Below are 15196 nucleotides of genomic sequence, written 5' to 3' on the forward strand. Positions count from 1 at the left end.
AACAACTGCCTGTGATTCCAGAAGTTACCTATAATTAGCCCTTAAAACTACTATTTGTACACAAAATTCAACAGATGATGTTAAAAAACAGACTTTATATTTTCAAAACTATTATTTCTTTTGCTCTTTAAATACAGACCATGCTTTGATATACTTGAAGCATTTTGTCAGAGGAAGCAAGAAATGAAACCATATCATCCATTACAAGCAATCACTGAATTTCAGAGTTGGAAAAGGCAGTCTAATTCATCCTACATATGAACCCTGTTCTTCATCTAGAATAATCTCATAGATTCGCCAAAGAGCTGGAAATAAACTAGTCCAATCACTTTCTCTTCTTCATTAAGAAAACAGTTCACTGAAAGACAACATGGCACAACGAGATGCACATTTCATTAGAGTCACAAGATCTAACTTTTTCTCTGGATTCTACTACTCACTCATTTCATAACTTTGAGCAAATCACTTTCTCTCTCTAGACCTTAGTTTCCTTATCTGGAAGATGAATGGGTTGGACTAGACTATATCCAAGGGCCCTTTCCAGTCCTATGATTTAAAGAGGCTTTATGCATAAAACAAAATATTTTGCTTAAAATGTCTAATAATTTGGCTTTTCTCATCTGAATTTTTCTTTGTTACCAAGGTCAATGTCACTAAACTTTCCAGTGGCTAATTTTTCATTACAACTTTGTCAGAATAAATTTCTCTACATTCAAGGATACCATATCATTACAAAAGAGTTTGCTAGGGTTTTTTTTGAGTTCAAACATTTTTCCAATCCTTTCTTGGTTCTGTCATGAAATTTTATTCACCTAAAATATACACCCCTTTCAATTCAGTGGTAATCAAAAACTAGGAAATTATTCACAATGTGGATGAAACTTATTTGGACCAAATGCAGCACAGTTAGGGACCTTAATAATTTTATCAACAAAAAATATTGTTTTGGTGAAATTCCTAATTTTCTGTGCTCCTGATTTAAAAATTTTAAACATGAAAAATTTAACTGTTGAAAAGCTAAACATAGTAACTCCTAGAACTAAATGAATTGGAGTCTTTGGGCCCTTCTAGCTCTAAATTTGTGATTCTATGATTTTGGCTTCATTCTCTGAGCCCAATGCTCTTCTCTACCTTTCAGTTTCTGCAAACAGATTCTCTTTCTCTATTATACAGTGATATTATACCTGTTAACAGATAAAACTCATGACATGATTCATATTACACTATGTGAATCACAAAAGTTAAAACAAATCCAGAATAATGTTTCATTGAGTTTTTAATGAGGCATATATGTACAATTTAGGAAACAGCTGTTATATATACTGAATACATTCAATTTTGTATAACAGCTTCATTTCAACTTGTTTTTGACAATTAGCTGGCACCAAAAGGATCTAGTATTTTTTAACATCTACAAGGAAGCAAGAAATACCTGTAATTTTAGAGTAAAAACTCTATTCAAAACCATGGAACTATTTGTTTCCTTGTTTTAATCTTAAGGAATCATTTATATGCATCTTTCCCCTCATTTAATCCTTAGTATCATTGTAGGAAAACTTGATCCAGGCCATAGCAAATAACTACCCGTTATCATAGTAACAAAATTTCTTACCAAAGTGCACAGATCCAACTGGCATTGAAGTATTCTTAATGCCTCAAAAATGAAACTTCTGATCTACAGGCATAAGGTTCCATATTTTTCTAATGCTTCCAAATACATTAAGAGTATTACAAACTGTCAGAATATTATACCCAAACCCCACTATAGAGTTTTTACCTACGTAGCTCCTGCTCACTACCTGGGTAGCTCCTGCATTCCATTTTGCTCAGTTTTATTCCTATAACTGGCCTTTGTGATGTTGTTTTGCCTAAAATGTGTTACTATGGAACCAATTAACCATGCTAGGTGAACTCTGCCTATGCTAGATTAAAAGATTTAGAAGATGATGAAATAAATATAAGCTTCATTTTATTTTTTTTCCAAAATTTAAAAGCAACTAATTTATACACAAACACTCCCTAAAAAAAGAACACATAGCTTGAACACATCAACTCAGAGTTCTTCACATTATGAAATTTCAGTTTGACAAAAGCACGTGTCCAAAGGTTGTTTCAAAAATTCTCAATGTTTAACAAAAATTAAAATGTTTAAATGCTGCTAGATAAGTCTTTATTTTCCTTAACAAAATACACACACAAAGGCACAAAATTCACTTACATCATTATTATACAAGTATAAATAATGGTCAGCATTCAAGTACAATCAAAGGTAGAGAAATTTCCTATTTTGTCTTCATGTAAACACTAGCTAGATACATATACATGTGCCTTTGGCCCATCCTCAAAGTAAGTGACATCAAAAGAAATACTGCATTTGACTGTTCAACTGTATTCTTATTAAAAAATATTTATGCAACAATGTCTATAGTTACAGTTATAGAATAACTTTATATGGATTAAAGATGAGTGCCTAAATATACACTTTATGCAGCAAGTATGTACAGTTGAAAAATGCTATCCATTTTTTAATGTTAAAGCATTAAAAATCCTAAAAGATTTTCACTTTTTTAAGCATAGTTCCTCCTAATCAAAGTTCTTCCTCAGACAAAATGGATAGTATTTACAGGTCACATGTATGAGAAAATAAATTTGCTATCACATTTGCTTAAAGTGGCCAAAATATGTTTAGAAGAAATTGTTGTAATGCTAATTTTTGCATATTCTGTAGGGTTTTATTACACTGATAGCATACCCTTTCAACTTTAAATACCTAGTATATAGATTTGACAGACTGAAATAGCTAGGCAGTCGGAACTCAGATACCAAATGCACTGTAAAAAACTGAAACCAATCAACCACCAAAAAAAAACAAAAAAAAGAAACACCACCTGGAAAGCAATAGTGGATACCAAGAAAGTTACAGAGATCTAGGTGAAGGCACTTGGAAGCATTTACTCAATTTCCATCAAAGATTCTCCATTTGGTTCATCAACAGCATCAGAATCTGCATTAGAAATTATAGATTTGGCTTCATTGACTGTAGTTTCTTTATTCTCAGCCTCCGCTGCTACGCTGTCTTCCTGATCCACTGAACCAGATGCTTTTTCATTTGTTTGATTTGTCTGCTCTGTATCTGATGCTTTTTCCTCTGTCTGATCTGTGCAATTAACAGGTACATCTTGTTCTTCTAAAGACTCTGAAAAAAAAAAAAAGTTGAACACTTCAGTAATACCCAAGTAAAACATTTCCAAATAAAAATTAAGTCGAAGAATAATTCCATGACGGCAAAGAAGTTTTCAATATCATAATGTTATTTATTGCCCAAATCTCAAAATCATGTGTCATGAACTCATAATTGGATATTTCTGCTGTTCTACTTTGTGAGCAGAAAAACCACAAAACATAAAGTTATATAATTTACTCTTGTTTATAGTTGGATGATAAGGCTAAGAATAAAAAAATGAAAACTTTTGCTTAATTAGTAAAAAAGGAGATAGGACAAACTACAAAAATAAACAAAGTAGGGAAATGTGAATGGTAAAACAAAGTCAGTTCAAACCTAGGCACAAGTTCAGTTTAATATGTATGTGTGTATATACACATACACATATACATACATGCATTGAGCCATGCATATAATATGATAGGCATACATATATGCATGTATCTGTATGTCTTATATGTATATGTGTACACACACACACACACACACACGAATTCAGTGCTATACTGATTAGCACCTGTATAGCAAATTATAATACTAGAGTAGTACATAGAATGCCAGAAAAAACTAGTTAGTATTTTCAACAGTAATGATATTATTTTAGTAATAATATATAATCTAATTTATCTGGCAAACATATCGATCAAAATGCTAAATTAATTGGTACTTTCACATAGCTTTATGACAGTAGTAACTGATGCTCATACTAAGACTAAGGTATCAGTGATAACTGATGCTCATACCGAAAGACTGAGGTATCTTCTGAAATCAAAGAACAAAAGGTAGAGCTTCAACTTTTTATATTTTGTTATATTTTAATTATGTGAAAACTGGCAATCCATTCATCATCTAAGTAACCAGTTTCCATTAACAAGGAGTTTACTTAAGTTTTCCTATTTGAGTACATGTTTTGCTGATCACTGAAAGACAGAACAGAAAGAACTAAAATTTCACGGAAACTTACCACGAATCATTTCTGCAGCAAAGGCAAACATGTTCTTTAATGTAAAACTTAAAAATGCATCATTTATAATTTTAGCCCCGAAGAATTGACACAGAGTGAAACTTTAAGAGCACTAGTTTGCCACAAACCTCTGGCTATAAAAAATTATTCATTCTCCAAGAGGTTTACAATTGATTATAGTTTAGCATATAAAAGTCTTCTAAAATAAACCAGTAAAGTTAAAAAAATTAAAAACAAAAGCTCTGAAACTGTGACTTAACTCAACAGTGAACACATTTGTTTGACTGATTATAGGGACACAAACATTTGTCATAATTCTGGCTAACAGGATCCCTCAAAACTGTACCAAAACAGGAGAAATGTCAAAGTTTAGGGTAGATCATGTTAAAGCTGTATCAACTCATATTTTATTAATGAGAGCCAAGTACAGTGGAGATACAAGCATGGCAATAATAGTATGTCTTTTAAAAATTACACAATACTAGAGTTTATATGCATTAAAGAAACTAATATAACAAAAAGAATGGAAAGCTGGATTTTTGAAAAAAATAATGCTCACATTAATACTAGCAAAGTTAGTGGCATGCTGCCATATTTAGATAGCAGAATGAAACATAAAGCTTGCTAGTCCAATTCATGCTGCATGAGGTTGAGAGGTGGGGGACTATGATATAACAATGAATATATATATTATAAAGAAGATAAAAGATTAAAGATAAAAATGTCTGTACATTATCAAATAAAAAATATTTTAGTTTGCTTACCATATTCTAGAATCATGCAAAAATGTGTCACTATGTAAGTAAAGATATGCATAAGCATTATGAAATAAGATGCACTTATCTGTAGCTATATGCATGTATGGAATAGGGCACAGGTGTACTTTAACTTGTAAGCAAAACCAGCCTTTTTGCCCTCTTAGACAATCATGACTTTGGAAACCAACAAATCATACATTAGCAGTGAAAAAGAAATATCTCTTCTCAGAAGTAGAGCCCCTTCAAATGTAAAATGCCCCAAATTAAACAATTAGACATACCATCTCTACCTTACTTACTATCCTTCTCTACTTTATTTCTACCTTCTATCTTGCCCTCCTATTCCTTAATCCATCCCCCTCAAAAATCTCTCCCTTTTCCTTTCCCTCCACCCTATCCTCTAACCTTTATATTTCTTTCCAAATTTAAATTTTTATATACTTCTAAATATATATGTTGTATCCTCTTCACCCCATTCTCATTAATCTACATACCCTTTTAAGCCCCTTCTTATTCTCTCCTTTCTTTCTGAATTTAGAAGACCCTTTTAGATATATATGTATCATTCCCTCTTTAACCATTTCTGATGAGTGGGGCTGCAGAACTACTTGCCCTCCTCATCCATCTAATTCCTCTGCATCAGTTCTTCTCCCACCTCATTTGTAGGGGATAATGACTCTTTTCACCTTTTCCTGCATCTTTTTGCTTTTTAGAATCACTAAATCATTATACTCCACTCCACTCTTTCTTTCAAACTACCCAATTACTAATGACAATCTTAGACACACATTTCCACATATAAAAAGTAAACAATTTGTCCTTATCGAGTCCCTTGTAATTAGTTTTTGATGTTTACCTTATATTTCCCTTGGATCTTGTGTGTCAAATTTTCTATTAAGTTCTAGTCTTTCCGCATTAAAACGCTGCAAGTCTGTCAGTCCATTTTCTTCATTCAGGATTATATTTAACTCTGCTGGGCATGATATTTTCAACTATAACCCTAATGTTTTTGCTCTTCAATACAGTGTTCCAAGACCTTTTAGTGTAGTCACTGCTAGGTCTTATATATGTATGTATGTATGTATGTATGTATGTATGTATGTATGTATGTATGTGTACATGTATATAAAATCCTAACTGTGGTTCCACATACACACACACACACACATATATACATATATATTTTAATTGTGGTTTCATCATATTTGAATTGTTTTTCCCTTGCTGCTCATAATATTCTTTCCTTAACCTGGGGTTTCAGAATTTGGTTATGATGTTCTTGTGGGTTTTCCTCTGAGGATCTCTTTCAGGTGGTGATCAGACTTTTTCTATTTCTACTTTTCCCCTTGTTCTAACACTTCAGGACAATTTTCTTTAATCATTTCTTGTATTATTATATCAAGATTATTTTTCTGATTGTAGTTTTCAGGTAGTCTAGTTATTTGTTTTCTCTTCTTGATCTGTTCTCCAGATCAGTTGTTTTTCTTATGTTTCATATTCTCTTGTATTTTTTCTATTCTTTACATTTTATTATTTCTTGGTCTCTTATAATTTTACTGGCTTCTGCTTACCCAATTCTAATTTTCAAGGAATCGTTTTCTTCCTTAAGATTCTGGATCTCCTTTTCTAATTGGTTCACTTTCTTTTCACAATCTTCTTGGGGTTTTTTTTTGGATTATCCTCACTTAAAAAAAAATTCCTCAATCCTCTTACTTGATTTTTGAAGTCTTGTTTGAGTTCTATGAATTCTTTTTGGGCACGTGACCACTTGACATTACTCTTTGGGGTAAGAGAACCTTTTTTTGCTTCACTATCCCCCCCGAAGACAAATCCTGATCTTCCCTATTCCCATGGTAACTGTCTATGGTTGGGTTCTTTCTCCTTTGCCTGTTCATTTAAGAAAAAAACATTTTAGCAGCTTGTTCTTATAATAGCCTCAAATTCTGGGGTGTGGGGGGATGGTGCCTCTGGCCTCAGATCCTTCTTGCTGTTACTTTTGGAGCTTTGTTCTGGTTGGACCTCTATACTCCTTTTCCCTTCAAGTCACAGCTAGGGTCCCCTGGTATACTATGCTGAAAATGCTCTTGCTCCTTGAGAACCCCCCTGTGACTAGACCTTCAGTTCTCCCTTTAGGCCTGGAATGGAGATCAAAGAACTGCTCTCCTGTAAGTGCCCATGGCCAGCAGCATCCTCACTACTTCTGCACTCACCAGAAATGTGCTGGTTTCTTTTCACCCAGGACTGTGTCTCAGTAGCACACAGTTGGGCCTCGTGTCCCTCATCAGCAGAAGCTCCCTCCATCTTCCTCTATTCAGACACCCAACTCCCTACACAGTCCAGGAAAACTCCTGTGGCTGAGGTCGAGGTTACTTCCTAACCCAGCTGCATCAGTGGAGCTAGTCTGCAGGTATTTACACTTCACTTGGGCAGAACTTCTGTGCTAGAATCTTTCTTCTTCAGATCCTCTCCAGTTGTCCCAGGAAGACCATTGTTCTGCCCCAACTCCTGCACATTTTTGCCACTCTACATTCATCCTGAGGTGCTATTTTTTCTCATTTGTGGATCTGGAAATCTGGAGAGTTTGGAATTTTCTAAACTACTCTGTCATCTTCTCAGAACTGTCTGTACAAAAATATTTATAGCAGCTCTTTTTGTGGTGCCACAAAAACTGGAAATCAAGGGAATGTCCATCAATTAGAGAATGGCTCAGTAAGTCATGGTATATGATTGTGATGGAATATTATTTTGTACTAAAAGAAATGATGAGCAGGATGGCTTTAGAAAAACCTGGTAAGACTTATATGAGTTCATGCAAAGTGAAGTGAGCAGAACCAGGAGAACACTGAACACAGTAACATCAATACTGTAAGATGATCAACTGTGAAAGACTTAGCTACTCTGATCAAGACAACGATCCAATTCCAAAGCACCTATGATGGAAAATGCTATCCACCTCCTGAGAAAGGACTAATGAACTCTGAATACAGATTGAAGCACAGTTTTCTTACTTTATTTTTCTCCTTTTTGGGTCATGTTTTGTGTTGTGACACGGCTAATATGGAAATATGTTTGCATGATTTCTCATACACAAGTGATATCAAATTGCTTACTTTTTCAAGGAGAGGAATGAGAGGGAGAGAACTTGGAAGTCAAAACATTTTTTTAAATAAATGTTAAAAGAATTTAACTGGGAAAAATTCAGTGATAGAAATAAAAATATATTGAATAGAATTATGTGAGTTAATACTACTACTATTACTACTAAGGAGCAGTAATAGTACTCCTTCTAAGGAGGTCCCTTAATGAAGTAGATTGTAGTTTGACTTGGAGACAGGAAGACCTAAGTTTGAATTCAATCTCAAATATTTATTAGCTCTATGACTCTAGGCAAGTCTCACTTAACCTCTTCCAATCATATTCTCATGGGTAATATGAGGATGATAATAGCATTTACCTCACAAGATTTTATGTATTTAATATCTATATACATTAATATATTTGCAAATCTTAACATACTATATAAACATTAGCTATTACTATTACAACTATTTAAGAGAATATGCTAAAGACCAAAAGACTAACAAAGTGACATAAGATTTTAAAATAGTTAAATGATTAGCAAAGAACCTATTAATGAGTATTTTCCTTCACTATTATAATCTATAAATCTTTTTGTTTATAAAAAGGAATTATATCAGATGTCAAAAGAATAACAACCCTAAGACACATTCAAATTATTTTTTTCTAAATTCATACTTAACACATTTGAACACAGATCTCTATCAAGGAGTATTTTGGGGGAGGGCCAAGGTGGCCCATGATTATCTTTGGTACAGGGAACTCTTAGGGAGTAAACAGTAAACTTTCTCTACTAATGGAGACCCAGACCTGCTCAAAAACTTTTCTTCTTAAAAATCACTTGAAAGAACAGAGAATAAATTGATTTACTTGCCCAAGGTCATACAGCTAGTATGTGTCAAAGGCAAACCCAAGTTGTCTTAACTCCAAAGCCTGCTTCTCTAGCCACAATGTAGTACTTGCATTAAATTGTTCAGTGAAGCTCTGACTTAATATAGCTGGGGATATAAATTGCACTTCGGAAAGATGTCAACATACTGGTATACAGTAGAATTCTGGACACCAACATTTGTTTTAACTATAATTAAACAAATCTACTCTTTCCTGGACAGTACCATTTTAAGGCTAAGTATAAAAAAAATCCTTATACCTAGCTAAGTAATATATTTAGAAAAATCACACTAATCCTTCCCTATTAAAAATATTTATGTCTATTTTGACATTTGTGATTTTAGAAGAAAAAATATATAATATTAAATTATAAACTAATGATAACTATTAAATGATAAAAAAAATTGAACTAAAATTATCCATTAAATTGATTCTAAACCCACCCCCCCACCCCCCACCCTCCACACACATACACAATATTCTTGAAAAAGTAGCCTTTTCTATCATCACAAATAGTCTGTGGTTGTTTGGACGGAAGTAGCAACGCCTAGATAGAACAATTTAACTCATAAAACTATGTTTAGTTTCTGTGATAGCACAATTTCATCTTCCATACAGAATACAAAAATGCAACACTTTATCTTCAAGTTATGATTCACATATTTGCAAAAGAAAAACAATTTTGAGCCAAGAAAATTAAAGAATAGGTAGTCTAGCAAAACAAAGATTTCTACCAATGGAAATTATCCTAGCATGGCTTACATTCTGATTAAACTTTTAAGAAATTCGCATAGGTTCAACACAACTCATCCTAGTGAGTTGTATAACCACTAAATTCTAACCCTTTAAAAAAAAATCTTAACAACAACAACAAGAAGCTGCCAGACACCCACTATATACAGAGGCTATAAAACTTCTCTAAAGGAACTTTGTTGAACTAAAATTGACAATTTGTCTTTGAACTCCAAGTTTTAAACAAGGCAGTTTTACTAGATTTTCTTGCCTCAAGGAAAATAGCAAAACTGACTCGAGGAACAAAGGTATAAATCTCATCTCAACTCAATCCTACTGAAAACAGTTTAATTTAAGCAATTATGAAGACATAAGGAAATCACCACACAAAGTACTATTTCATCATTTGGCAACTCCTTTTCAAATCAGTTAATGGTGAAATAACTTCCTCATATATTTAAATGCTAAAAATAAAATTCTTTATAGTAATTCAATTTTACTATATGGAGTTTTAGAAGAGGGAAGCAGAAAGTTAGGCTGGGCACTAATTTCAGTTAAAGTGAGATATAATCAGCATATAAAACAATTTCAGTACGAAACTTTTAAAAACTTAAAATTTTATGCAAATCACATGAAATTAATATAAGCAAAGGTAAAAACTTTTCAGAAACAAATATATGCTAGTTTTTCATTTATATTCAAATTTTTCAGTTTCCCAGAATACCATAATAAACATTAAAAAAAACCCAACAAATTTTATTCTACTTCAATATCAAATAAAAAGTTTGGCCTTTTTTAATTCAAGAAACATAACTTTCTGAAATAACAAGACAGATTCCATACATTACACATTTAACTATATGATTCTTAGACAATACTGAAAAAGATTCAACCATTTTTTGTATGTTACATGATTAAATACAACAAGAACAAGCAAACTACATAACCAAGCAAATGCTGATACTACATTTTGGTAGTTTTGTTTCAATGTTAGTCTGAATCAAAGCACTGACCATACTTCAGAGAGATATACTAACAACACAATAACAATTATCTGTTTGGGGCTGAGAATAATAATAACTACACAAAGGGAGAGAAGAAGGGAAGAAGACTATTTTGTATGAGGTACTTAGGAAGTTACATTTTCTGGAAATAAGCAACTCTAGGCTACTAAAGTGATAAACCATGCTGTTGGAAGATGACTTGGTAGAAATGTAAGTAGAAACCATTTAAAAAAGGAGAAATTAAACTTTTTAAGCAACTTCAAGAGTATTTCCTAATACATAATATACGTACAATAATGTTATCAGATAAAGACAATGCTATCCATATCCCTTGCATTTCTTTACTACTTATTACCACTGATATGATTTGGGTAGACTAAAAAGGTAGCTTACTCAGTTTTTTCTGCCCAAATATTCTAAGTATTCATATAAGTAAAAATGAGACACCTATCTTCCTGAGACTTTTTTCCTGGCATAAGTTTTCAAAATTCTAAAGCCTGATACCAAGATAAGCTGAAAGGAAGAAAAGAGGCTTATATGTCTCCACCCCATACGCTGCATGTCCTAGCATCAGAACTAAGACAAAACTCTGAAGACCAAGAACTTCAAAGTAATGAGACATGGTTTTTTCTAGTTCTTATGAACCAACTAGAGAATAGTTGGAAGTAAGTTACCTTTTACTTCCATCCAATTTCTGTGGCATTAACCTTTGTCATATCTAGTGCCATTAAGTAAGATAAATGCAACATCTAAACAAGAGTTTCTTCTCTAGACCTCAAGGTTTTTTTTTCCTCTTATTCAAGACTTGAGATAAGATTTCTAAAACCACAGCTAGATTACCCAACAGTATAAAAAATGAATGGTTGAAAGGATGTGATTATTCTTGAAAGTCAATCCTAACCATTTGGTGTGTTTTTGTCAGTAAAAAGAACCACAGCCTTCATATTTTAATCAGTGGCACTCCCAAGCATCTTCTGCAGAAATTCTACCTACTACTGCAAAAGACTCACAGAAGTGATGGATATATATATCAAGGTTGCCAGATATGAGTCTTGGACAAAACATATGGTCTTCTGTAAATTCGAAGTAAAAAAAGATGGACAGAGATGGCAAGTATATCAAAGACAAAGTAAGAAACTCTTTCTGTTCTATACTATCTTATTATAGGTTTACAGACTTTGAATTAGAAGGAACCTTAGAAATAGAATGTGAGTCTCTCATTTTGCAGATGAAGAAACTGAAGCCCAGAGAGGTTAAGTGACTTCCCCAAATTCAGACAGCTAGTATGAGAGGCAACATTTGAATCCAGATCTTCCTAACTCCAAGTCTAGTATCCTACCCACTATACCATGCTGTCTCTTAATCAAAGATTTCTAGCACCATGTAACTGTCTCAAAAGCCTTGCCCCCACCTATTAACATTACCTTAACGGGGCTGAGTTTGAGCCAGTTAGACTTCGTTCCGGAGATTTCAGACAGACAATAAGACTTCTGGGGCACTGCTGCTCCTATATTAGATGAGAAGGAAAAGTATAGCTGGGTGTTGTTTGCTAACTAACAGCCTCCACCTTAGCAGAAGATATAAAAGCACGGAACATGCTATCAAGTTTTTGTTGCAACTACACTTGCTTGTAAGTTTCTAACTTTAGATTTTGTTTAAATTAGTTCAGTGACTGGACTTCTGTTTTCCTTCTCTCCATCTTCTGTATGAAGATTCTTTTCTGTTCAGTAAGGTTCCAAGAAGCTGCTTTAGCAAGGCACACATTTAGATGTGACAGACAACACGCAGCTTAGAGCATGATTCATGCGAAAGAAAAACAATGTGATCTTCTTTAATGTTGATGTTGCAGATTCACAGAGTGGGAAATTATTATTAATCTTTTGATGTGTGTATGTATATGCATACACCCCGCCCCCATGTACCACTGTCATTGTTGTTTGCATTTAAATTCATTTTGAGTTGTTAGTAAGTCAAAAAGCAAGCCCACACTAAACAAATTCTGCTAACTGTTCAAAGAACAGAAAGATGTTCAAATTTGCTAACTAAAACTTTCCACCAAGCAATTCATAACCTGATCGTTTTATTTAGTAAACAAAAATTTTAAAAAATAATCAAGCACCTAGAATATACAATATTACATTTTTAAAAAAGAGAAGTCTTGAGGAATTAGAAGAATGTGTCCTAATACTACAAAAGACTCACAGGCAGCTAACATCCAATATTCAGCACTATTCTAACAGGAATCACACAGAAACATCAAAGTCTTGGAAATTATTTTTAAAAATTCTAACATTGCAGAGCAGTTTTATAGCTCAGAAGCTTAGCAAAAGTGACATTCTTGACCTAAATAAAAATAACAAGAAATAGATGTCAGATCTTAAGTGAAATTTTCAGTCTCATCTTCTCCAATTTTTAAGAAACTGTCATGTCTCAAAATTTCCTAAGGCAGAAGTGCCAGATAGATTCTAAAACCTGATGTAGCCTGGAAAACCCTGTGTCTCCAAAATGGAGGCTGATTTCACATCAAAGGTATGTACCTCACCAAAAAGCAACATGAATCCTGAGGGCCTCTGGAAATTCCATTCATTTCATAGCAGCATCAAACAAGTTTTCTTCATCCAGAGTCTAAAACAGTCATACTTTGCAGTTCCAAAGTTTCTCTGCTTTCTGATTTTTTTTCCAGCACATTTCACAGTATAGTCTCAAAGATTTTTATGAAAATTAAACCATCTATTCCATAAGTATTTTCTATCATTCTTGTATCCTGCCCAAGCCAGTTGTTTAGGTTCTTAAAGAAAAAGTTCCAAGAAAACATTTCATTCTAACAATCTACTAAAATAGGTCACTGCATAAACAGTGCTTAACTAGCTGTTAGTCATAACCTTCATTAAAAGAAAAAACCATACCATTCAGAAAAAAAGGGAGTCTATGGTACCTAGAGTACCTAACAACTACATGTAAAATAAGACAAATCATCCCATTCTTAAATTTTAAAAGAAAATAAACAGCAGTATGCCTATAAAGGGGCATTAAAAAATGTACTTTGATTAGGAGACCAGAACTTAATAGGTGACATGTTCATACCTTCAGTAAATTGGTTCTCTTGTGAAATTGTACTTCCTAATTGCAGAGGACTAACAGAACTAGGTCCTTCCAAAAGCTGTCTCTTTTCAAAACTGAACTCTGGAAGTCTTGGAGCTTGAGGTCTAGTTTTTCTTGCAGGATTCAGGAAAAAACAATATGCACACCGAAATGCTACAAAGAATCAGAAAATTTACCTTCTTGGGTTTGTGGTTCATAAAAATGAGTTTGCAAATATACAAACATGCAAAGTATACTTCAAAAATATTCCTTCTAAGGCTGATAAGTAAGATTTTGATACTAAGATAGAAATTTTAACCAAAACATTTTAACCTAAGCAAGACATTAAATTACAATACTGAATATGAAATAAAAACATAAAACAATATTTGTAATAGTGTAATCAGTACCATCTAGCAAATAAATCTAAAACTGTATTGATTTTAGCATTGTGGAAAGCATGTAATACTAATGGCTTAAATGAATGGTTATTTTGTATATATTCTGAGGAAAGAGTTAATTCACTCCTCTGAAATGTGTCATGCTCAAGAGATGATTATTCAATAGTAGTACATCTCACTAAGCTGTCTTCTCTGCTTTTTCTCTGATGTCCAAATCTTAGGTATCTCAGCTTCTTCAATGAGGAAATAGAAAGGTCAACTTGCCTAGTACATATGTTCAGAGATACAATAAGCCACCATAATGAGGTAGTACCATATTAAGTTTTCATAGAACTAAAAGTAAAAAGCAATTAATTTTTAACTACCCAAAGCAGTTCTTACCAATGTATTCAAACTCTTCCTTCAAAGCCATGCCATTATGAGAAAAACACTGTTGGCATATAAGAGCATACCTAAATCAATAAGAAAAAAAGTTTATCAATTATAAATTTACATAAACTATTAGGAGTTAACTATTTCCTAGCATCGTAACAAATCTCTACTTTAATATGGTTAAATGTCTAATAACAAGAAATCAGACATAATCTCCATAAACATTCCATAAGAAGAAAAAAGTACATTCATTTTAAGACATTTTGTAGCAAACAAAAAAAATTTAGCAACCAGATAACTTATAATAGCAACAACTAATAATCATATAGCCCTTTAAAGTTTGCAAAGCCTGTTTGCAGAGAGATAGATTACCTCACTGAAGGCTCACAACAACCCTATAAGGTAAGTGCTACAAGTATTATTAGCCCCATTTTGCAGAATAGTTCTGTGACCATATGAAAGGCATGTAAACTCTCTGAACTTCAAAAAGATTACATGACTTCCATATAGTCACAAAGCTAACAATTCTCTGACACAGGATCTGAACTCAGTTAAGTTCTGACTCTAAGTCTATTACCACATCCATTATGCTACATAGTTTCTTTTCTTGATCTTTATTTCAAATTTCAGAGTTAGCACACAGGGAACATATTTCATAAGGTTAAAAAAAATAGCTAAAGGCTATGAAGAGG

At 33.1% G+C, this 15196-nt stretch overlaps 1 protein-coding gene across 5 annotated transcripts in view; it reads right to left on the reverse strand.

Annotated features, from left to right (window-relative positions):
- Positions 1–1258: 1258 nt before the first annotated feature.
- The window catches only part of LNPK (lunapark, ER junction formation factor), a 106592-nt gene continuing 92654 nt past the window's right edge, over positions 1259–15196 (reverse strand). For 3 of the 5 annotated variants that reach the window (XM_072612387.1, XM_072612389.1, XM_072612388.1), the window contains 3 exons: positions 14514–14584; positions 13735–13905; positions 1259–3196 (listed from right to left, as the gene is read on the reverse strand). In XM_072612387.1, the coding sequence (XP_072468488.1) occupies positions 2952–3196; positions 13735–13905; positions 14514–14584 (487 nt within the window). In that variant the 3' untranslated portion in view covers positions 1259–2951. Of the gene's footprint in view, positions 3197–12074; positions 12158–13734; positions 13906–14513; positions 14585–15196 lie in introns of all 5 variants that reach the window. The other 2 variants (XM_072612391.1, XM_072612392.1) reach the window with 1 other exon arrangement.

The sequence above is a fragment of the Notamacropus eugenii genome, chromosome 5, assembly GCF_028372415.1.
Source record: "Notamacropus eugenii isolate mMacEug1 chromosome 5, mMacEug1.pri_v2, whole genome shotgun sequence".
Lineage (NCBI taxonomy): Eukaryota > Metazoa > Chordata > Mammalia > Diprotodontia > Macropodidae > Notamacropus > Notamacropus eugenii.